Source organism: Pygoscelis adeliae, unplaced genomic scaffold (assembly GCF_000699105.1).
Source record: "Pygoscelis adeliae isolate BGI_AS28 unplaced genomic scaffold, ASM69910v1 Scaffold394, whole genome shotgun sequence".
Taxonomy (NCBI): Eukaryota; Metazoa; Chordata; class Aves; order Sphenisciformes; family Spheniscidae; genus Pygoscelis; species Pygoscelis adeliae.
The window spans coordinates 511,898-537,678 of NW_008824666.1; the positions used below are offsets into that span (position 1 = coordinate 511,898).

Sequence of the window (25,781 nt, forward strand, 5' to 3'; positions counted from 1 at the left end):
AAATTGCAAATAGTTTTCAATAATAGCAATGATAGGCAACAAATTTGGATTTTTCTGTCTGTGAGCTGTTCTTTTAAGTCTTGAAAGCAGAGGCACTAATGAAGTAAATAAGCAAGTAAATCTGTTTGGCATTAACTCTCCTTTGCACTGTTAACTCACCTTCTTCATGAATAGCTCATGCTGCTCTGTATCTCTCCTAAGCCTGTTAGTATCGATATGAATGTGTTTTCCAGCCCCATGCCATCTGACACTTACTACAACAGTTGTTCATGCCACTGCAGTTCAAGGTCTCTCATCTTTTAGCCTGAAAGCCTTGTCTACTTTGCTGTGAACATTATTCTCATTAGGAAGCTGGCAAATACATTTGAACCTGGTGAGAAAAATGTTAAAGTATTATTAAGATATCTGACCATTTTAAAAACAGCATCTTTCATATATAACAGCTGTAAGTTCAGTGGAGCAAGTCCTGGTGTCAGATGCACAGTCTGAGAAAGCAGGTCTGAATAAAGCGAGTCAGACTTCCAAAGAGATCTGTCGACACCTATCAGTAGTGTCAGACCAGCTATTGAGCCAAATCCAGGTTTCTGTAGCCAACTATTCCTCAGATTTATTTGAGAAACTCCTTGCAAGGTTTAAATCCTGGACACTGAAATCCACAACAAAATTCTCATTTGCTCCAAGTGTGAAACAAAATCCACTTATCTTACTTCCTAAGGCTGGGATTTCATCGACTAAGCAAGAACTGAGTAAGGATTTAAAAATGTGTCGTGTCCTGTACAGCTGCTACCAGATAGTATGGGCCGAAGAAATAGCACAACCTGCTGTTGTTTTATCAGGCCACAGATATATGGGCTATAAGATGTAGCAAAGAGCTCCTCTGTGTGTCCTCAGGGTGCTGTGTGCATCTCCAGAGAATAGCATGTTCTCAGAACTTTCTCTGAAAATGAGGTTAGTTGAAAATTGCAGGTGCAGGTGCGTGAAAATACTCTAGCCATTTTTGTGTCACCCTGAAGAAGGCAAAGTCTGAAATGAAAGGTTGGTACTATTTTGAAGGCAAGTGCGATGTAATGACAGTAATTTGTTTTGAAAGGAGGGACAACACTGCATATAATTTTATGAACCATACTTTGACAAAGGAAGAGCTATGTGCCTTAAAGTGTTAAATATGATCACCATGTTACATTTTTAACACCTGGACATACTTGCAAAGTGCAATACATGTCTCCATCCAAGCAGGAAAGAATGAGTCCGCTGCTGCAGAGTAGAGTGTGTTCATTCATGCAAGTTAGTGCAAATCCCAGATCCCTGAGATGGTTTTGATGCTAGGCGTCTACTAGGTGCAACCTATTGTCAGTGCATTTTGTTTGTGTTGCCTGTTCCTCAGAGTGTGGACTAATCTCCACACTTCATTCCTTGTTTCTATGTCCTTCATAAGATTCGTGTCTTTCTAATTGCAGGTCATATGCAAGTCCAGCACCTACAGGTAGCTGGAAGGTTCATGAGATGAGATGGTAGGCTAGCTGGAGCAGTAAAACTGATTCACAATCAATGAGTTTAAGTCAGGGTTTTTTTTTAATAAGCCAGTCAAAGAGGATTTTGCTATTATTTCCACCTGAAGCCTTTCATCACTCTCTTGCTTTCTATGTATTTGATTGGCTGATAGATTGGGAGGGACAAGAGGCTGAGAAATGGTTAACCAGGGCATGAATGAAATTACTTTATTTTGAGTTGCTCCAAGACATCTGAAAATTGAAATTCTAACTAGAGAGAGTGGGAGTAGCAGAATTCATTTTAGGCTGCCTTTTCCCAGCATCAGTAAATACATAGGCTATTTGCCACTATGGATCTAGTAATGTGGGTTTTCAGAATACCTTTAGGAATACATGAGTTTATAAGCTATCTCACTCAGAACAGGGCAGAGGTTTTATCTCAGTTGCTTGACACTCAGGTCATTGGAAGATAATTTTAAAAGACAGGGCTAGAGCTTGGTCTCTAGTTAAGTTGACAGTTCCTATTCTATATGGTCGAGAAGAAAACTGGCCTCTGAATTCAATAGTGGCCTAAAATTTTACTCTGCTAGATGTAAGGAAAAAGTCTAATGTTCTTAGAGAGCAATATCCCCTCACCATTGGGATTCTTTGAAGGGAATTTGAAATAAGACTGAAGTGGAAGAAAGCAGATTTCAGTCAAATAACTCAGATTATTTACCCATTACACCTGAGACCAGCAGCCAGGTTGAGGGTCTGTGAGAGGTGAAGGGAAAAAGGGTAAGTTCAGTCCTGATGATTGAAAATGAGGAAGTAGAGGTGATGGGTTTGCATGTTCTGCCTTACATTTAGAGAGGAGATTTGGTACTTTTTAAGTCCATCGATGTGCCAGGCGTTCTTAATGGACAGGTATGTGTGATGAGATGCCAGGAATTATCTACACATTACCAAAGCTCATATGCTTGCTAATCACTTATATTGAATTATATTTGTAGTGCATATTCTTTAAATATCCACAGTATCACTTTAAAAAAAAATGGTGATTTAATTTTGCCTTAGAAACAACAGTGGGTTTGCTTACTTTGGCAGTTTTGCAAGAAAGATAAACTATTTAGGAAAAGGGAACCTGTGCAAATCCACGGTCTTAGGTCTTCTTCAGAAGAACAAATGTTTCACTCACATACATTTTCAATTGTGCTGTCTAAAGTTATTTATTGGTTAATTATTTGGTTTGGCTCTGTGAAGTTTGTGAATTGGGCCTTTGCATTTTTTCACCAATAACATGAAGTCACAAAGCAGCTTTTAGTCATCTCTGCAACAATAACACTTTACAAGTTATTTGTGCAGCTGTTTCGCTAGTCAAATTTATTTGCAGTTAAAATGCAACTAAAATACACTTCCATAAACATAAGCAAGAATTGTTTAGTTCATGCTTTAACTGGGTGTATTTTTGTTGGTAAGCATCTACCTATTTTGTTTTACATTATTACCATTTTTGCAGATTGAAAAAACACCGAGTCAGACGAAGACAGGACTGTAGACTGATTATAACTCCTTTCTCTGAAATAGATGAACTAAATAATCTGCAGTAGTCTCAATTCTGATCTTGCAGAAGCACCTCCTTTCAAGGGAGCTCTACTGATATGAAAGAGAATCAGGTCCCACAGCATGAGTTACTTTTTTTTTTTTATTTTTTTCCTCTTTGTGGGTGGAGTAGTCATTGCAAAGGTTATCTGAAGATAAGACGATCTGTCCCTTCCTGATGAAAGGTGTAAAAAACCATCTTGACAGCACTGCACAGCGAGAGCTATTGCTTAGTTACCATTGTCCGTAATGATGGTTTGAGAAGCGTAATGCATAATGGAGCTACTTTAATTACTTATGATTTTTATGGGTTGTAAAATGCTGACAGATTTGACATCTATCAATAAGTATTTGCAAATAGAGATGTGGGAAATGTTGTTTGGTGATTGCTGAGCAGACCCATAAAAGTGCCTGAAGCTCGACGTGAAAATGCCCTGAAATGCTTTATAACCTGCAGCAGACTGTTCCTGAATTTTGGAGCAATCTTTGAAAAAGTTGTCTTTCCAATGTCACCTTCCTAGACTGTAGCACAATTGTACAGAAATGCCTAACCCCAAAATATGTGGTGGAGTACAAGGTGGTTTTGGGGACTACTCAGAAAGAGAACCAAGATTTTGATACAATATTGCGCCAACAAGAACTCATGTTTTCTCTGGTCCCAGTAATCCATATCCTTTTGGAAAGGCCCTGCTGTGCCATGAATATGACATTTTCCTCCAGGCCAAATAAAGTTCATTGTATAGCAATGAGAGCCACATGGCATGCACAACAATTCATCATTGTCCATCATGAGATGCAGCTAAACAACATATAACTTGCTTCTTGCAATAAGTAGTAGAGATTGGTAGTAGACTGGAAGTATTCTCTTTGGCTTCATACAAATACATCTGGGGTCAATTGAATCTTTTAAACTCAGAATACTTTAGGAATTAAGTAAATTGTTGTATTCATGCTATATTGATATTTCTTTATCCCCAAAATTTAGTTGAGGATTCACACAATACCCATGTAAATTGTCATGGGCATTTTCCAGCATGTGAAATGACTTGCTCCTTTCCAGAGGAAAATGATACAACATTTGTTTTTTACTGTATATGAAAATTACAGAATTATACGTATACAGCCTTTAAATTCAGAGTCCTTCAAAGGTGTCATTAGATGTAGCTGTTTTGAAACAGGTTGAGGAGTTCCCTTTCTGCCAATTTAGGCATAGCCCATCATTACAAAAATGTCTGTGACTGGCCACAAAGGCACTTCTGAGTCTCGACCAAGCGGTTCCAGATTGCTGCATGCTTACACCATGCTGGAGTCGAGGAATGGCAGCACAGTCACGGCATATGTGACTCGAGGCTAAGAAGTCTAAATGTGCTATATAAATGTAAATACATGTTACCAGAACAGAATGACATATTTTCATTTGAAGCCTTTATGCTGTGGCTCTGCTGCTGGAGATTATTTAAGTAAGCAATGGTCATGCTGTTGTAAGCCAAGTCCACTGAGATACTTTTCTAAACGAATAAAAACCAGTAACTATTCCAGCTTCTACCACTCAGCAGTGAAATATTAACCCAGAAAGGGAGTTTGCTGACCATTTAATCGCCAGATTGGAAAAAAGTATTTCATTTTCAGTAAAACAGCAAATACACACAAATACACACAAACTTGCGTGCTGAATGTGTACTAATGAAAGACCATCCCTGTAACTAACTTTGTTTCTGTGCATGGTGAGAATGCTGTTTCCATATTAGCCTGGCTACAAAGATGCAGTGATTCAAATCAACAGCTTTCTCTAAGCTTGAAAACCATTGGGCAATGTGCTTTTCATAGTAGTTTTTTCCAGTGCAATATCCTTGGTGATATTAAATATATTCCGCTGTGAAGGGCAATTTCAACCTGTAAGATTGGATTGTTTTGCTTTTGTGGAGTGAGAACAATGATTAATTTGGCTGTAATTTAATCAATTCTCTGTTAATGTTTACTTGACAAATTTTGTTAGGTCATGTTTCAGTTTTAATCTTATCAGTGGCCGTGTTCAGAATCTTATTTCCAAACTCTTTTCAATAGTTAGTAAATAACTGGCCAAACTTCATTCTTCACCACTTTGCAGCTCGTGTTGCTGTTTGCGTCAGTAAGAAGTCAGTGTGCAATGCTGTCATTTCAATCTGGAACTTTTTACAGATGTTTTCCTTATGATGCAGTGAAACAAATGACTGTTCAAGGCACCAGGCAGGGCTAATTCCCACTTGGGCGTTTCAGTCATGAGACAGCTTTTTCCATCCCCGTTGTAGCTGTCCTAGGTGGTTCTTTACTGAGAAATACTAGAAGTGTTAAGCAATAGATGACAAATGTCCTTTTGGGATGGTGACTACAGAGATCATTCCTTCCAAATAAGAAAGAAATGGGAAGTGGAGAGTACTCTCAGTCATCTCCTTTCAGGTATGTGGAGAATCAGGTCTACATATTTTGGCAAGTGACACACTTGCAAAGGCCTATGGATTGCATGACTCTAAGCAATGAAAGTGCTTTAGAGCATTTGCGCAAACATATCATTTATCCTTACTGAGATCAAATTCTTATGGCTGGTGATGAGAAGGAATTTCCCCTCATATTCTGCATCTTAGTTACTTGTGTCCCACAGGCAAGTACTGTAATATGACTGGAAGCTTGTCATCAGAAGAGATTTCGAAGTAACAGGGGGTGATATGGATTGCTGAAATACAGTAGCCTGTGAAATTCATGAATCTCTCCTGTTTATTCCTGTTAATGCCTGTGAATGACTAATTACTAGATATTGTGATCCTGTATTCCTCTTCTTCCCTCCATACTGTGTACTACTATGTATGATACGACGAGAGGAAATGGCCTCAAGTTGTGCCAGGGGAAGTTTAGATTGGACATGAGGAAAAATTTCTTTACTGAAAGAGTGGTTAAACATTGGACCAGGCTGCCCAGGGAAGTGGTTGAGTCACCATCCCTGGAAGTATTTAAAAGACGTGTAGATGAGGCGCTTAGGGACACGGTTTAGTGGGCATGGTGGTGTTGGGTTGATGGTTGGACTCGATGATCTTAGAGGTCTCTTCCAGCCTTAATGATTCTATGATTCTATGATACTAATTGGGACATAGAACTGTTAAATAGGGATTTAATCTAGACTGCAGAATTTATAAGGCATTTATTATTATGTACAGTGGATCAGATAATCTAGTAATGCAGCCAGCTCCTATGTCATGGGTGGAGAAGAGAAAGATGATTACTCAGAAATGATGTGCTCCAGCAATGCTCAGCTGATAAACAGTATTTTAGAGATCAGCCAAGAAGAATTCGAGTAGCCCAAGGGAGCTAAAACCTCCTGCTGTGCTGTGATCAACATCAGGGAATCCTTTCCTAATAAACAGCTCCATCATATCCAGTACCAAGAATTTCCAGTCAGAAAAAACAAGGGAGGAGGTTTGTACAGAATATGATGTCTAATGAAGACACATCTACATTGCACACAAAAATTAATAGAGTTTCACTAGAAGTGGCTGTCCTGTAATAGAGCACCCAGTAACAACAAGTGTCAGGAGGAGTACATCTTTATTTCTTATTGGATGAAAACTCTAGTGGAGTGAACTAAGCTTCAGAAGTTCTGTGCTTAGAGGGTTTTCTTTTTCCTTTTTAAAATTAGCATTTATTTATTTATTACACTGGCTTGGCTATTCTTCAGCCAGGCTATTCATCAGCCAGCTCTAGTGTAAGAAGTAGTTTGGATGGGATTTAGGTTTTTATAGTACCATGCTAACCATAAGTTGTTCCTAAGTGATCTTGCTGTCAATTAATAAGCAGGTCTTTTAAAGTGTTACTAATTTAGAAAAAAAAAGCCAACCTGACAAAAGATACGTGAGAAAGAACAGTACTGGTGTAAAGCAGTGTAGTGCTTAACATTGGATTTAATTTTTCAACATGAAGTAAATTTTTTTTCAAAGTACGGCCAAATAAATCTCACCTAGGGGAATAGGAGCTGCAGTACAAGACAATTTGTTTTCAGACTGTACCGTAACAACATTCAGCAGTGAGCCAGACAAAACCACACGAGCTTAAGTAGAAGTGACTGAGCCAAAAAAGAATTGTCATAATTATATACCAGGTAGTCAGACTAATAATGATAAAATATTTTTTCTCCCACAGTGCTGTTTATTAGCCAGCAACAGGACTTAATCTCTGTCACATGTTTTGTGAGAGACCTTGGAGAAAAAAAGCTTGGTTTTGTGGCTTTTTTCTCTTTATTTTGTTCAGAAATTACTCTGCAAAACACTGGCCCTGATTTTCATCATGATCAGGAAGTGTAAATAACTTGTGCTGTAAGTCTGGCCTCTCTAGCAGGAAGGTTACATTGTCCATCCAGTGCCAGGAAGGTGGAAATACCCTTAATTTTATGTTCAATTAAATACAGGATTTGCTTTTCTTTCCAAAGACTTCTGAACAGTTTAGCTTGGAGACTTAGCTTGTGGAAGAACTGATTCACATGTTTATTTTCGTTCTCCCCAAATTAATGACTCCCCAACAAGACTAAACTCTCATTGTGCTCTTTTCTATATGTTGTTTGTGTCCTCATCCAGAATGACGTCCACAGAGTCTTCATTAAGCAAAAGGTTACAGACTTTTTACTTTACAGCCTTTTAGCTTTTTTACAGGAGAAGCATAGATTCTTTCATTAGTTTCATAGAGAAACATGTTTTTCTTAATTACCTTTTGAAAGAGATTGGAAACCACTATTAAATCACAGTAAAACTTAAGTGTCAAATTTGTGCTTTTAATACGGAAAACTTGCTCTGCAGAGAGGATGAGGATGCAGGAACAGCCACTCATTGCCACGGCTGTAAGGAAAGTAAAGACCTCAGGATCTTAGAGGTGTTGCTACTAGATGCTCCCCTTAATGAGCCTCTATATTGCCTTCATTTCAGTACTATGCCCTAGGGGTATACTTCTGTTCCATGGCTGTTGATTCAGATCTCAATTATCAATTGAAATGATAGTAACTGAAAATTTAATTGTAGCTATTCTCTATATTGCCACCAGAACTTCATATTAGACAATGGACAAATTGAACCTTATATCAAACTTTCTATACACCTTATGGTTGTTACCTCCTTCCAGTTCTTCTCAACTGTATATACGGCTCAACGTCCAAGTGGAAATCAGTTATGAGTGCTGTCCCTCAAGGCGCAGGGGTCCGTACTGGGGCCAATGCTATTTAACATCTTCATCAATGACATAGTGGGATTGAGTGCACTCTCACCAAGTTTGTGGATGACACCAAGCTGAGTGGTGCAGTCGATACACTTGAGGGAAGGGATGCCATCCTCATTTAATTGGACTAAATGATCTTTGAAGGTCCCTTGACAAGCTGGAGGAGGAGGCTTATGTGAACCATGTGAAGTTCAGCAACGTCAAGTGCAAGGTCCTGCACCTGGGTCGGGGCAGTCCTCAATATCAACACAGACTGGGTGATGAATGGATTGAGAGCCGCCCTGCAGAGAAGGACTTGGGGTACTGGTGGATGAAAAATTGGATATGAGTCAGCAATGTGTGCTTGCAACCCAGAAAGCCAGTCATATCCTGCGCTGTACCAAAAGAAGTGTGGCCAGCAGGTCGAGGGAGGTGATTCTCCCCCTCTACTCTGGTGAGACCCCACCTGGAGTACTGCGTCCAGCTCTGGAGTCGTCAGTACAGGAAAGACACAGACCTGTTGGAGCGGGTCCAGATGAGGGCCACAAAAATGATCAGGGGGATGGAACACCTCTCCTATGAGGACAGGCTGAGAGAGTTGGGGTTGTTCAGTGTGGAGAAGAGAAGGCTCCAGGGAGACCTTATTGTGGCCTTTCAATATATAAAGGGAGCTTATAAGAAGGATGGAGAGAGACTTTTTACCAGGGCCTGTAATGACAGGACAAGGGGCAATGGTTTTAAACTGAAAGAGGGTAGATTGAAATTGGACATAAGGAAGAAATTTTTTATGATGAGGGTGGTGAGACACTGGAACAGGTTGCCCAGAGAATCTGTGGCTGCCCCATCATTGGTAGTGTTCAAGGTCAGGTTGGACGGGGCTTTGAACAACCTGATCTAGTTGAAGATGTCCCTGCCCATGGCAGGGGGGTTGGACTAGATGATCTTCAAACATCCCTTCCAACTCAAACCATTCTGTGAGTCTATGATACCTGCCACATCTAACCACTGTTTCCTGCTCCTAACTATTCTTTGCTGGCATTGACCTTCTTTGCTGCTTTATATGTAGAGCACCAAATATGGTGAGATACTGATTCCTGATCATGTGTATCCGTGACTGTGATGTTATAAACATACATTAGTTTTCTTACAGTGAACAAAAGGTATAGCACATATTTTGCAAAGATCTGTCTTTTTTTGTTTCTAATTTCTGTTGAATTTCTGATTCCTTTATGTCATAGAGACAATTTATTAAGAAAATTTCATATGGAGAAATATTTTGTGAAAGTAAATATTACTCAATTTGGAAGTAAAAAAAAAAAACAAAGAAAACCAAGGTTGACAGGAACTGTATTATGACCCTGGAAAGACATTCTCTAAGAGTGCAGTTATCTCACCAGCATGCTCCATGCTGGTTGCATATATTTATAAAAGACACCAATGAGTCATATGTAAACATTTTGATTATAAAGATTTTCTTCATTTTCCCACAGACTTGCTGCTTTCAAACAGCTGCATCCCATTCCTGGGCTCAACAGAAGGGCTTGATTTTCGAACCCTGCTGCTAGATGAGGAGAGAGGCCGGCTGCTAATCGGGGCTAAAGACCACATCTTCCTGCTCAACTTGGTTGATTTAAACAAAAATGTAAAAAAGGTCAGTTTATTTTCCACAGAGTTAATCTCATAAGTTCAATTTTTTCCTTTTTCTCTTTTTTTTTTTTTTTCTTTTTTCTTCACTGGGTAACTGGCAGATTCATTGTGCAATGCTGTGTACCAGGATTTGGTAATCTCACCTCCCGTGGTTATACAGGTTGTCTTTAATCAATTGAATTTCTCATGCTATATGCTCTCCTGTGAGACTGATGTCCTGCAAGAGGTCAGCTACTCAGAGGAGCCCTGCAGTGCATGAAAGTAGCATAAAAATATCAGCAAATAGGCAAAAATGCAGCTCAGAGTGTTTACTTCTTAATTTCTCTCATCATGGTCACCCTCCTCAAATAAAAGCATTTGAAGGAAGATAACTGAAGACAGCTCTTTCCTTTCTTCCTGGCATCGCTGGAATTACTTTACTGTGATATCAAACAGAGCAGAGGGAATTTGGATGGTTAAAATTATAGTAAAAATGTTAGTGGCAATTTTAATATTAACATTTGTATTAATATCTAGAATTGCTAGTGATAAGAGAAGCTTCCACTGGGATCTACTGTACTCCCTTGCCCTACGACAATGTGTTAATGCCAGATAATAAGATGGCAATTTAGTCTTCAGTATTTCTAGCAGATATGATGAACTGGAGCTTTTGTAAGCACAGTTGACTGCTACATGTAAAAACCAGATGCTTGCACAGGAACACACATGAAAACTGCTTTCCTTCTTGTTCCAGATATGCTACTAACTGAAGAAAATTTAAATTCTCAGCTGTGTTTGATATTTTCTTTAAGCACCAGAAGGAGGTTTTAAATTACTATGTTCTGCTGTCAGCTCTGAAGAGGTAACTGACCCTGAATTAATACAACTGCAGTGCAGGGGCTTAACAGGTGTAACAGGAGACTATTTTGCCCCACGTGTTCGAGCGCGACACTTGCTGTCATTGTACAGAAGAGATACAGTACCAGGCTGAATATCTTATTTCTTATTTTGACTTCTGCAATGCTCCATACGCCAGTTTCTTTAAAACTGAGATTCGGAGCGTTTCAGGAAATTTCTTCCCTGGGATGCTTTATCAAACACTTAACTACTGAGATGGCAGACGCAAGTTTACTCAAAAACCAGCATCTCCTCAGGATATTGCATTAATGACAGCATTACTTATATTGCAGATTTTCAGACTACAGATTGATTTCTGGCATAGGCTTTCTGTAGAAAACAAATTTTGTTTGTGTGAAAAGAAGATTTCTGTTTCTGTGGGATGCTGCTTACCTCCTGAGAGAAGCTGCGTGCTGTCACCTCCCATTATGTTCAGCGGGGCTTGATTAGTTCAGAGCTTTCTGGAGGCGGTAGCACCCTGCGTGATCCTCCCCTCCATCCAAGCTGGTAACATTTTCCCTTTAGCCAAACCACCACTGATCATTATGGATGTTGTGCTTTCCAAGAAGAGCGGAACACAGACTGAGCCAGGAGAATTAGTGTGCAATCAGACAGTGCCATTTAATAGAGATATTGTAGAGCAAAGACTCACTTTATATTGCAATGAAAATTTGCATTTGCTAAGCTGAATAGAGAATGTATGGCTACATATCTGTGGTAACCTGAAAGAAGGGAATAAAATTCATAACCACTTGCCTATCTGGACTAAAGAAATGATTGTCTGCAGGTTCAAATACTTCTAATTCTTAGTTTAACCATTCAGGTCATCTTTAACTTTTCAGACAAAACAGTGAGGAAAAGTATATTTAAATAGCTAAAACTGACTGAAAAGCTCTCCAAAGCATCCTGGTATGCTGATTTCCAAGATCTTCATGGGCATTCAGCAACTTTATACACTTACCCTCTTAGGTAAATGCCCAGGTAACGTGAGATGATATCACACAAGAGTTTCTCTTTGGTTCCTCTGTGCCGGGCTGGTAGAAACATGTTTGGGGAGGGAAGAGATGAGATGAAGGAAGTTGTCTGAGAGGTTGCGTATAAATCTCAGTCACTGACGAGGCTTCAATGCTAAAGGATACTCTCCAGTAGCAGCGAAGTGTCAGAAAGTAGTGTTTGCCGGCGCTGTGTTTAGACTGACCGTGGTTTGGGTTGGCGCAGGGCCAGGCGGCTCGCTTCCAGGCTTTCCCGGTGCGAGGAAACCACACATGTCGGGACTACAAGGGTCTGAAGTGTGTCCTTTGTACTCCTCTGGAGTAAGAGTCGTCTGGAAAAAAAAAAAGATATCTGCTTATATGCAGCCACTAAAATGAGAAGTAATTGATTAGAATATTAAGTTTCTGCCTATAAATGATGTGTTTATTAATGACTTTGAGGGAGGAGGGTTAAAAGACAGCAAGTTGAGGCGGGTAAGAGAGGTGTGAGAGCTTTGAAACTAGAATGCAAGATTGTGGATAGTTTGGGGTTTTCTTTCTTTAAAACAAAACTGAACATGAACTGTAGAATTCTCCATGCTGGGTAGATTCAGATTGCTTTAAAAAAGCTCTCAATTTCAGGCGTTTGTTATATTAGGAACTACTGATACACCAAAAAGCCAAATCAGGATCCCTAACAATTTACTCTCAGAAAATCCTCATCTGTGGGTATAATTACTTGGCAAGATTATATTGTAGAGCCTGATGCTCTATATTCAGATATTTCTGGAATACTATTCAAAGAAACATCCAAAGCATTGTATCCTTTTCGCTTATTTAATGTATACCTATATATATAACTTAATAACTTCCTTTTTACAACCTAATTCTTTACCTAAATTAGTTAATTTAACTTACATATATTAAGTTATGGATTTATTTCCTGGTATATTTTTCCTGATGAAATGAATCAATAGTTCTTCTGGAGCTCCAATTTCTTAAGTCATTCTAGTTTTTATTCAATTTATTGTGTAATTGGTTGAAAACTTCCTTAGCTGGCAGCTTGAAAAAATCCATCCAGTTTCCAGTGCTTGCAAACCTTATTATAAAACAACAGTAAGTACCACAGTATAATAGAAAAGTCCTCCAGAATGAAAGGCAAATGCAGAATGCTAAAATGGTTGCACTCTATAAGTATCTGAAGCTTAGCAAAGGATAATCATCTTTCTGTAGCAGGGATATAATTTCTATGAACTTGTCCTGAATAGAAGCCTCTAGCTCCTATTGAAGGAATAGCATTATCAAGTGCCATAGTCTTTTCTTGAAAGATCCTTAGATGCCTGACAAGTGTTGCAAGCTATTTATAAACTGGAGGATTTGTGGTTCCTTCCTATGAGTAAAATAAAGATGTTCAGCAAAAGAAAGCAGAAAAGAGCAGCAACCTACATTTATCAGAGCATTGCAAATGTGGACAATAAATCTGAAAACAACTATGCCATAACCAGTAGAAGTGCAGTGTAAAGCAAACAAACATGTTTAATAGCATGAGAGGTTAGAAAGATGGAGAAGAAATTCTATAGGAATCCTAAGCTCTGGGATCCTGCTGGAAAGATTACTTTGGTACATAGAATTTTCTTGTCAGTTTGTCTAAAACCTTTGTTATTTTACTCCTTAACCTAAATAAATACTAAACACAAAATGTTGTCAGCTGGGTAAACACTTATGAAATTGCTGCAAAGAAAAGGTGCACCTTTCTGTAAGTCCTGTGCTCGCTAACAGTGCAAGCGGGGTTATATGTCAGCACTATTATCACTGTGTAATCCGCAGTGCGACCCGCCCATCTCTGCAGGAATAGGAATGCTATCAAGGGCTGACAAGCTTTTGAAAAGCTGCCAACCTGCAGGAGCTGTCAGTGCTAGAAGACACAGCCACATGTGGGCCAAATAGATAAACATGTCAGATCCCCAATAGCAGCTTTGGAACAAGTTGTTTTCATCTGCCCCAGTGTGTATTGGCACAGGGTCACAAATTACCGTCGCTTGGAGCATCCTTAGTTTGTAGTTGCTGCTATTTTTTTGGCTTTACCAGGTGCAGCTGTCTTGTGACTTATCCTTTAATGCCCTCTTGTATTGATTTTTATCTGTATTTCACAGTAAAAAATACATATGCATATATATATCATCTGAGTAAATGCTTATGAAATAGCTGCAAAGAAATTCTGCACCTTTCTATAACTCCAGTGCTTACCAACAGTGCAAGTGGTCAGCACTATTATCACTGCGTGATATTTGCAGTGTGACCCACCCATCTCTGCAGGAAGGGGAACATATATACAAATAGTTATGCATATTTACGTAAAATAACACCCTTGAGATATAGGAGCCAAATTTTACCTTCATTGCACTGGGAAACCGCCTGTCAGTCTATATAAGTGTCGTCTCCGTTAGGAATGAGCCTGGTGGGAATTTAGCCAGCACTGAAGGGAGTGGTTCTTGCCATCAAGCCAGAGCCTCAGGAATACACGCAGGGTCCGAGATGTTTATTGCAGCCTTGAAACACAGGAATGGGTCCTTCCTAACAAAATATGTGCTGCTCATTCTATATGTCAAAGGAATTTAGCTTTCTGCCTGTTAGCAAAAGCTGTAGTCTGTCTGAGGGTGAAGTTTTCTTGATCTGTCAGAAGAAAAAGGCTTGCCAGGAAACATCAGCGAAGGTCAAAGTGTCACATGGAAACCACTGGAGATATCTAAGGTTCTGGAAGTGGGGGCAAGAGGACTGAGAAAGTCTAGAATAAACCCAGTGGAACTGGAGGAGGTTGATCATGAGTCCATCTGAGATCACGTTTGTTTGTTCTCAATCTCTGAATAGAAAATGTTCTAAGAAAAGAAGTGAGGTGAAGCTGAGATTTGACAGGGGCAGGGTTTGACCCTCCGCACATGGGAATGAGTTCCCAGGTGTAAATGCATGCTGATAGCCCTGCTTTTGAAACAAAGGGAACTTTTCCGGGTGTTGCAGTTCATAGGGTACTTATTTCCCCCTATTTTAGAGTATTTCCCTTCCTCCCAAAATTAATAGAAGTAGAAACCATCTTATCTATCATTTACAATAAAACAAGACTGGTTCTACTAGGTATCCATATAGATTAGTGTCCTGTCCTCAGAGATGGTCAGCAGTGGGCACTGAAGGAAGAGTGTAAGAAGAAGCTATAACGGTGCTTCAGATTAGGGATTTCCAGAGACAGAGGTGATAACTTTGTGCTTGCTAGCCCTTGGAGGACTCTCACCATTAAGCTATGTAACTCTTGTTTTGAACCTCTGAAAACCTTTTGGAGTCCATAAAATCATTTGATAGACTTAAATTTAGGCACCTGTGTAGACAAGGCAGAAGCTTTTAAACAGTGTTTACAGACACAAAACAACAGACAGGGGCAAGACGTGAAGAAAGCAGTATGTAACCAGAATGACAGCAATCCTAGGTGGAAGAGAGTGTCTCTGTTATTTCCTTTTGCATTGTTGCTATAAATTATGTTTCCATAAACATCCACTGTGATTTTTATATTTTACCCATATGTTTAGGTGTAAAGAACCGCCAGTATCCTGCTCTCTGAAAACATTTGCTCATATTGGGCTTTGATTTTTTCAAAGGTAGGATTTGTCTTCAGTCTGCAGTGATAAACATGTCAGAAGCAATGCCATTTACCCTAAAAATCCTGGTATATGGTTTCCTTTTAGGAGAAACAGACGGTAGTCAGAAGTCTGCAGTGGTTGCACTGTGGAAAATGAAGTGTAAAAGCACTGAAGCCTTTCAAGATTTAATCCAGTGTAAATGAAATCAGCATCTGGTCCATTTTCTTTAAGCTTTCACATATGCTCATAACATACACATGAAAATGCATTTTTCAGAAAACCCTTAAGTACTGAAAGCATTGGCTACTTCTTAAGTTGTGTTCGAGAGTGGATCACAGTTTAAGAGGAGAACTGTGGCATGCGGAGATCTCACTGTCTCAGACAGATGCAATATAAAAAGCCCATTTGGTTCTAATAAGAGGTTTCACTCTAAGTGCCACCTGCCAAATTTAAGCTACCGAAAGTCTTTGAATGTGTCATCCAAATACACAACTGTTATTTCCCTCTGACTTCCAGTGCATTTTACTCAGTTTGACAGCACTGTGAAAATAAAGAATGCCATACAATGGCACTGGCACTTCCCACAGTGTTGTAAATCACTCTGAATCGATCCTCATATCCTCTCTTCCCCCCCGTCTGCCATATCAAATTATATCTTTCAGAGATCCAATTTTCTGCTACTATGAAATTACTGGAGTTGGAAATTCCCGTCAAATGTTGCCCTGGATGTATATTTCAAGTATGGGAATTAGTGTGTTAGATGCAGGAAAACCTGTTGGGAGAAGGAAGGTCTGTGGCAGATATAAAAGTAAAAGAGATTTAAGAATACATTCCTGGCTTTTAGGGATCTCTAAGTATTTCTGAGATAAAACTGTTGAAAAGAAAGCTAGGTGAAAAATCTAACTCTAAAAACCATCTGGTTAGGTTTCAAATACAGGGAGAAATTCAGATAAGGAACTTAGATGTATTAACGTCCTTTGTTTGCTGATGACTTTAAAATATTGAATTCCAGAGTACAGCAAGTACAGTGGAAGCCAGTTACAAGAACTGCTTAGGGTAACCTTCCTCTTAGGATTTGTATATGAGAACAATCTGTCCAGTTCCCCAAGTTGTGGACTTCCCGTACCGGACACATGAATGCAACAGATGTGAAGTATTTAGAGAGCAACTGGTATACACGCATGCTATGCTAAAATCAGCTCATTTTCATTAATTCATTTCATTAATTAAAATACTCTTTGTTTTCAGCAAAATAATACTAAAAAAGCATGAAATTCTTTCCAGTGTTTGTTGGGAAATTCAATAAATTTCTAGTGCTTGCAGTGATTTTCAGTGAAGTGACCCAGGGTCAGTTTACAGAAGTGACAAATGTCCTAGTTCTCAGGAAGCAATCCATGAACACCCACTCTTATGGTATTGGGCTGTGATATTTATGATACTGTCTTATGCAGCAGTGTGACAGTCTTATTGGATCACTGTCGTATCTTTTCTCAGTGCTCCTTGATCTTATTGTTTTTCTTTGCTTTTCAATTTTCAGCTATGAATTACTAAGTCCTTCAGACAAAAAAGTAAAAAAAACAAGTCACATTGTTCTCATTTTACTGTTGGGAAGATTGGGACATACTGTCACATATAGTAGGGCAGTAGCAAAACTGGGATTAGACTGTCTCCTCATTTACTTTGGTGTTTTTTGATCATGTTGCCCTCTTTACTGTACCCGCTTTACGGTCACATTGGGCTAAGTCATGAATCCTTTTTTTTTTTTTCACACAGGGGGGTAGTTTCTCATGGAGGAGAGTTTCTCAGGGGGAGTATATTGCATATGCCAGCGTGACAATGGGTTTACAGCTCAATCTGGCTTTGTTCTTTGGAAGCTGCAGTTGGGACTGTCGTATGGGGAATTCACTCATACCAATGAGCTTAAGATTCTGAGTCATGGTCTACATGATTCAAAATGCCTTAATGAGACATTTTGATGCCCAGGAAGCTGTAATTTTATTGCATGCCTTCCCTCAAGCATCAATATAATCAATCTAGTACATAGAATAAAATAAGGGAAGAAAGCAGGCTTTCTCTTGCTGCATCAGGTAGCTGTTTAAAATCAGTGTATTTTCCTCTAAGTGCTTCTGCCACCTCTTATTCCTTCGAAATAGGAAGGAAGGCAATGCCTTTCTTCACAGGACTCAAATTCAGTGAGTGAGTGTTACGAGATGCTGATCAGCTGATGTCCTTCACTCCAGATACAGACACATCCTGCTGGTGCTACATGTACCACTAATAAAACACTTTGGGGTTTCTCGTACCAGAGACTGTGCTGATAGAGAAGTGCTGAAGCATGTGTGCAGCGTCAAGCACGTGAGAGGCTCCAGTGAAACCCCCAGGGCTGCTGAAAGCCATCGACCTCAGTGGGACACTCAAGTGCTTGCTGCTGGCATGAGCGTGGCTATCTTGGGGACATGAAACTGGAAGGAGTCACGTTGGTCAATTGGTCTCACTCCCTGCTATCACCAGCAACTACCTCATGTAGCAGTTATTCCTTTCATAACCTGGTCCAAATCTGCTGTAAGGGGCCTTGTGGCATATTTCATGCAACTTCTTTAGCGAGGTCGTTGCTACAGACCAGAACCTCATTAGTCTGATGTTTCAGATTTATTTATTTTTAATATACAGTCTGTATTTATGACCAGTTTATACCCATTTCCCCTGACTGTTTATAATTCTGGTCTTTGTAGCCCTTTGATTCTTCCTGCATAATATTACCAGTCTTCATTTGTATTAGTGATGCTTCCCTACTTTGTGTCATCTGCACATGTTGCGGAGTGCTGGGTGTTTGCCAAGGCTACTGAAGGGTATACAAAATAGGATGAGCTCTGACACTATTTCTTGAGGAACTCCATGAGTAACTTTCTGCCACAAGCTCTTTACTTATCAGACCATTTTTTCTTGTAATAATGCCTATTTTTGCCAGCTGAGCTAATCAGTTTCCACGAGGCAGCTTATGAAATACTTAATTGGAGCCCTGACGAAGAGGAGCTCTACCACATTAGTGTAGTATGCAATTCAGCTATGTTATTAAAGAAAAGTAAAATATTAGGGTGGAATAACGGCTCTTTACCAAGTTATATTGTCTTTTGTACCATACTCCATTTTCACCGGAAACTTAAGTTATTCCTTCCCTAACTAAAAGTTTGTTCTGAAGTCTTAAAAACAGATGAAATAAGACCAGTAGGCCTGTTAATTTGCTTAGATATCTTGTGTCCCTCCTCTTTTGTATTGTGACAATATATAGTATTTTCCACTCTTGGTAAAGCCCTGCATCATCCCAGATTTAGTAACTTCATTAGAAATGATTCTTGGAAAAGCTGTAATTTCATACAACAGTTTCTTTGGAATCAGAGTCCACTGTTTTATTTTTGAGGCATCACTTTCCCTAAGGATTTATAGTCTAAGTGTTAGCCTAGGAACAAAATTGGATAGAGATAGATAGATACAGAAAGATGAGGAAAATACTCGCTTGTAACCAGTATTGTTAATTCATGACACAGTATCAATTTATGTATGTAAATAATCTATTTCTATTTTTTAATTCACTTTTCCCTTTTTATTCCTTTCTTATAGTAAAAATGAGTGTTTAGAGGAAGGAAAAATGTTACTTTTAGAAATTACTCTGCTCCTGATCTGAAAAGGACCTTTGTGGTTTTTAATGTTTTGTTTTAATCAGAAATCAATTTCCAGCTACCCTTTAAAGTGATACCTTATCTGTCCTACACTTATGTACTACTTAATTTTGTATTCCTGGGAGGTTTTCTTTCATTCTGCTAGCAGAGAACATATTAACTAACATTTATTAGGAGATTTTAATTTCTTTCCTGTTGCTAAATTTAAGAAAATATTTTTAGAATGATTTAAAAGTAATGGTAATGTATTTTTTTTTATTGGGCTATAGAAGATAAAGTCAGGAAATCATGACAGTAGCCGACCTTTGGAATTTTGATACGGGTATTTTGCAAGAAAAATAAACTGAAGATTAAGAGAAGAAAATAAACCTGTCTAAGTATATAGTTCATGTATTTCAACTAGTTACATTCTTCCCTTAAATTCAGTAACCCCCCCTAGCTATGCTAAGATTTCTCGAGACGATACAGATGCATCCATGAAATATATTATATGTATATAATTTGTGTTGTTTGTAACATGAAATGATTGTAATTTTACATGTCAGTGTTGTTGTCACCATTATTATGTATTGTTTGGTTGTTTCGGTATTTTTTTCTTTCTTTGAGGTTTTACTTTTTGAGGAATTTAGGAAAAAGACTTTGTTAAATAAGATGGTACCATTGTGAATTCAGCATGTGAGCTGCAAAAAATTATGAAACAAAATGACAAATTTCAAAGCATCAAATCATCTACAAGCTCAAAGATTTTAAATATAACAGAAACTACTGGAACCTCTAGTCTTTTCGCATATTGTGAAACTAAGTAACTTGTCTGAATAAAATATAATACTAAGATTAAATTTCACCCCCTACAGAAAAGTCAACACAGATGCATGTAAATAAGCTTATGCGTGTGAAAATTCAGTGAGGCTATTTTACATGTGTAAAGTTACTTTTATGCCAGTGTTTGAGGGAACCAGACCTGTGGTACTGTTACACAGCATGTGATCTAATAAAAAATTAAGTTTATGCTTTCTTGCTCAGCACATTGGCTCATTATTTATTATGCAATTTTCATGACCTATTACAATTTAGAACTGACAGTTTCTGGGAACCTCTCATTTCTCATATGGAAAGCAAATAAATATCACTTTAACTCCCCCATATATAATTGCAAATTGATTTTAAAGTTGGATCACTTAGCTTCAGTTTTCATTGTGTAATGTGGCCTTGTATAATGCTAAATACTGAGGCTGTTGGGTAGCCAGAAAGTAAAACAATTGATTTTTTAATGATAATTGACTGTGGTCAATTATCATAAAAAGGGGGGGGTGTATATCTCAGCCTTGTGTGACAAACACTATTTCCCATGAAGGAATCTGTGGTAGAATTGAGGGTAGAGTCAAGTCCATTAATATGTGTGATACCTTCAAGCAGATGTCTTCGAATGTAACTGGGCCTCCCAAAGCAGGGGTCCAGTTCTTCTGTGTAGTTGGCAAGGAGAGCTGGGCATTTTCAAAAGCCTACAGAGGGACATCTTGTCTACCTAATTGGATACCTAAACTTTGGCCAAAAATCTCCAAAAACCCTCAAAGACCTCTAGCAGCCTCTGTTACTGATACAGGGATCTTGGGCAGAATTGGGCATAAAGTTTATGTACAAGGGAACTGACGATCAGATCTCAGCTTAAGTCTCCCTGGCCAAGTGTATTTGGAGATCCATGTTCTTATATTCCTCCAGCTATTCCTTTTCATCAGCTTTTCTTCACCAGCACCTCTTAAGCCTCAGCTTTCCTCCTTAACCCAGTGGCACTTGTGCCAGACCAGTGCTACAGGCAAGACTCATCCCACTCTGCCCAGGCAGAGACCAGACGAGTTCACTGGTACCACCTTCAGCTCTTCCCGATGCCTTTGCAATGTTCCCAATACTTTCCTCCGTACTTTCGGGCATTGTACACTGTGTAATCCAGACACACTGGCACGGCTGATTTCAGATTGCGTTTTCGTACCTGGATGCTATCACGACATTGTTCTGAGAAAGTGCTCTGGGAAAGTAAATTCGTGCTCCAGTGCCGAGATGTTGTTATACTGCTTTATCTCTGACTTTTAAGTAAATGTTGCTGTTAGGGGTTAAGTTTTAAGTAACGTAAAATACATTATCTTTACTAAGAGCTTCTAATCAGAAAGGTAACTGTAAATTCACTTGAGAGGAAATTAATTTCCTTGCAGAAAGCCAATGCATCCATTTTCACTGGGAAGAGAAGAGGAAGTGAAATAAAAAGACTGTTTCCAGAGTAAGAGGAACACTGACTGTAGATTTTGGACAGTGATAAAGCAATTTGACACAGGGCACTCTTTCGCTTTCCTTACCAGGGTGGGACTGAGACTGTGTGTGTGGCAAGCCACATCCTACAAGGTGCCAACAGCTGGGTAGGAGAAAGGGAATATTACAGCAGTTAGCTTCTTTTGCATGTGGTTGAGTTGTGCGTCCTTCCCTGATGATGATTTTTTTTCCTAATGCATATTACAATAATTCTTTATTCCTACATATTTCACTATTTAAGATTTTATAAAGTGTGATATGACACTCAACACTGCTCTAAAGCATCTGTGACTATTAGTAATCTGCATACTGGTTCCTGGGACTTGAGGCAATTTCCTAACCAATATTTGCTCAAAAATTAGTGTGATTATTTGTTGTTGTTGTTGTTATTAGTCATGAGAAATGGCTATAGCTTTGTCTTGTCAAAATAAGAAGGAAAAAAGATCCATGTTTAGCATGGTGATTCTGGAAGACTTTATATTTAGCTTCTATTTTGAATTTAATAGAAACAAAAATATACTCAATAATATCCAATTTTGACTGTTTAATTGAAATCGGTGAGACAGAACCTGAGCTGTTGTTCGTTGATATTTCTTCACTAACATAATTGGGATTACAGTCACTGACAGTAATTTGTCATCTGGCTCCACTACACCAAAACCTAGTTTATAGAATTCTGCAGTGCAGATGAAAGAAGAAAGAGAAACAATAATAATATATGCTACCATTTATCTAAGATACATGATTCCCCTCTAAACTTCTATGTAATTTTCTCAGTAAACTCAGTTAGTGTTGATGGGTGACATTTTAAAACCATGTGCTATTGATTTCTGTCAAATGTACTTTTTGTTCTACAAATTTCCCTTAAGCTACCTTTAGTTTTTTGAACAAAACTTCTTTTCATTTGAAAATTGGCAGTAACAGCTAAGTACTTTTTTACAAGGGCTGTGCCAAGTTCACTGGACCAAGTTCATCACAAATGTAATTTGCCTTGTTTTGTAGTCAATTTAGTTTCAAGATGATTTGGCTCATCATATCTTCGAGAAAAACACACAATTCATAATGGTGACAAGATGTGCTAGCCAGATCAACTAAGTAGTTTTTAAAAGTACATATAGCCAATCAAGAAATGAACAAAGAAGAGGGGTTTTGATTAAAAGCCTCTTCGCTTTTTGTAATGGAACCCAGTATTCGAAGTCATGTTCATTTCAATTTACATGCAAATTCCTTCAACATGCATAAATCTGTTTTAACTGTTCGTTCAAGGAAATAGTTAAACTACAGTCAGAGGACAATTTATAATATTCATGATCTTTGTCTTATTTTAACTATGTTTCAGATTTACTGGCCTGCAGCAAAAGAAAAGGTAGAATTATGCAAATTAGCTGGGAAAGATGCTCATGTAAGTATGGTATATATTTTTTTTATTATTGCTAAGAATATTGTATATCTGTATATTTGTTTCTAAATGCACAAAATGGGTTAGTAAGCTGTTGTTACACTTTTTTCCTGAACTAATGAACTAAGTGTTTTTTCTTCATTTAAAAAGTTACGTTTCTATTTTTTTATTTCAATGTTAACGCTTCAAGAAAAAAAATTCCATACTGCAAGCAGCAATCATGCTAAGCCATGTTTGTATGTAATAAATGTAGTTGAGAGATGAATGGACTTTCCTCTGCAATGTATCCCAGGCAATACTCCCCTGAAATCCTTTCTTTCCCATCAAACTGCTGCTTTTTTCATGGGAATATCCTGAATGTAACTTCATTATAATTCATTAATGAAACAGAGTAGCAGAGCAGAGTACAAATTAACTTAATTTGCAGAGAGCTGCAGTTAAGGTTAAAACAAAATCTCAGACTCATTAGCTTTTCCCTGGAACCACAAATCTTCTTTAGGAAGTCTCTTTAGGAAGTGTGTTTAAGGTGCATTCATATATACAATAAAACTTTCATATCTCTTTTGTGTAGCACAGATTACATCATGTGTCTAGAGCCCACTACAAATGTAAACATTTCCCAGCTGTATAATAAAATTTCTTCCTTTTCTCTCCACAAATCTTGTGGTTTCTATCCAGCTTGTCTGTTACCAAGGTGGACTCCAGCTCAAAACACTCTCTCAGCTCTCTGCCTGAGGAATTTCAACTTTTTATCCTCACTTATTGCTACCCTTATCTTTACAGCAGACAAAAACTAAACAACACCTCTGCTGAGCACTGGGAAAATTCTGATACCCGTCTATATGGAGGATTTGTGCTGATCTATTTCTACGCTAAGGCAAAAGGAGAGGGACCAGAGGGGGGAATATTTGTTTTGGACAGAGATCATAAATATCTCCTTTTTGCTTCCTACATTGTCTCTGCAGCTTGCCTCTCACTTAGGTGTAGGGTGGTAGTTTGAACGTGTGAATAGCTCTTGTGTATTCCCTCCTAAGTACCTTGTTGTATGTATATGTATTTATTTAATTCTGGGGAAGGCTGCAGCAAGCCTTTCCTACCACCCCATGTAGCACCCTTGCAGCGTGCAGCAGCCGCCTGTGCTACTTACCAGCAAGGACCAAGCCCAGCTAGAGCCAGAACTGACCCAAGCATCCCATAGTACTCAGAAATGCCCAAATAAAATTGACCAGTAGGATGTGGTTGGTGCAAAGAGAATTCACTCATACACAAAACATACCCTTGGAAGTATGTTGAAGCCCTTCACTCCACCACAATGATTTCTATCGTGTAATCTTCGGTAGTAAAGGTTGCGGGGAACCCTGAATTGGGAGCAAAGGCAGGAGGATTGGTAGCCAGACTAAGCCAGTGGCTCTCCGACCTCTGCCCAGTTGTTGACAGGGGTTGTTTGCTACAACACAGGCTGAGCAGATATCCTCCAAACTGTGCTGTAACCACATAGCTTCTCGTGGCTGTAAGCATTATAGCAGAATTAGGCTTGCAAGTCTGATTGATGAACTGCCTAGTAGATAGCCACTGCAAAATTGTAGCCGTCACAGCTTTGAACTATTCAGTAAACAGTCTCTGCTACAGTAGTTTTGAGTTTAAATACACCAATACTATGGCTATAACCTAGTACAATGTATAATGTGAAAGAGAAGAATAAACATGAAAATTAACCTTTCTCTTTTTTTTTCCAATAGGCAGAATGTGCCAATTTTATCAGGGTTCTTCAGCCCTACAACCGAACCCATGTTTATGTCTGTGGCACAGGAGCATTTCACCCCCTCTGTGGATACATTGAACTTGGAACTCACAAAGAGGTAATTTATTTTCCTCACTACTCTGACATGTCAAGGAATAACCCTCATCTTGTTTAGCATTCATCACAGATTGGAAAATACTGTGCAAGTGTGTAAAAAATGAACTGACGGCAGCTTGCATAAATAACAGGGTAAATGGTGGATTTTGCAGGTCAGACGGGAACTCGTGTTCTCACATTTGATATGTGCGTATCGCTTTTGAACAAAGCATTTCCTCAGTAAGGCTTAATACACAAAGTTCTTCAGAATGACACTTTCATATGATTAACTAAGTGAAGAGCACATTTAACACAGATGTCTGTCTTTCTAGTAAGTCATTTCCGCACATACTTTCTGCTTACGTACACACACACGCATGCAGAGTTCAAGATGACACTCGTAGTTCTATTTTTTAATGTATATATACCCTTGGTCCACAGAGATGGTTTCTGATTCCTTGTGCATGACAGTAATACAGAGATTGTAAATGGTCTCTGAGCCTGAGTCCAAGGACGGCATCTCTGGACTTGTAGGTGGTTTGCAGCCCTGTCGCTAAGTAGACGTTGGGTATCGTCCATCACTAGTGGCGTATTCCTGAACTGAAGTTAGCAGCTGGTTGGTCTTCATTTGCTGGTGACAAAGAAATCTCTATCCTAAGTGGCAAATGTTTGAGACCTAACCCCCACAACAGAAGCATTTTGGTGTTGTGTCAAGCAGCCACTTAGTACACAAGTCTCTTTTTAACTCCTAAATGTATAACACCTTGGCTATATTTATAACACTGGCTCTGTTCTCAGACAGTGTCAAGATGTGACCTGTCTGGCTGCTTGCCTGCAGTGCAGGCTTCCTATGCTGATGTAGAAATAGCTTTCTCTTTTCTTTGGGTCTCAGTGAAATTCTAGAATATAAGAAGTAAGGTCTAACAATACGTTACTAAATGCGATAACCTGAAATATGTACACATTAGAGTTTTTCTGACATATGGAATCAAGGGCAGATGCTCACAGAAGAAAAGAAAAAAAAAGAAAAAAAGAAAAAAAGAAAAAGAAAAAAGTTATTAATGCTTGCCCAGGCTGAGACCCCTCATTATATTCCACACAATCTGTGGGTTGGTTGACCAGCCCAGAGGGGCTGCCTATGTTACTGAAAACTGAAGCTGCCTGCAAT

The 25,781-nt window shown here is 38.8% G+C and overlaps 1 protein-coding gene across 1 annotated transcript in view; it reads left to right on the forward strand.

Moving 5' to 3' along the window:
* The window catches only part of SEMA3D (sema domain, immunoglobulin domain (Ig), short basic domain, secreted, (semaphorin) 3D), a 102,557-nt gene that overhangs the window by 10,954 nt on the left and 65,822 nt on the right, over window positions 1–25,781 (forward strand). Inside the window, exons 3-5 of the mRNA XM_009322863.1 lie at window positions 9,770–9,930; window positions 22,717–22,779; window positions 24,516–24,635. Of these exons, the coding sequence (XP_009321138.1) occupies window positions 9,770–9,930; window positions 22,717–22,779; window positions 24,516–24,635 (344 nt within the window). The remainder of the gene's footprint in view (window positions 1–9,769; window positions 9,931–22,716; window positions 22,780–24,515; window positions 24,636–25,781) is intronic.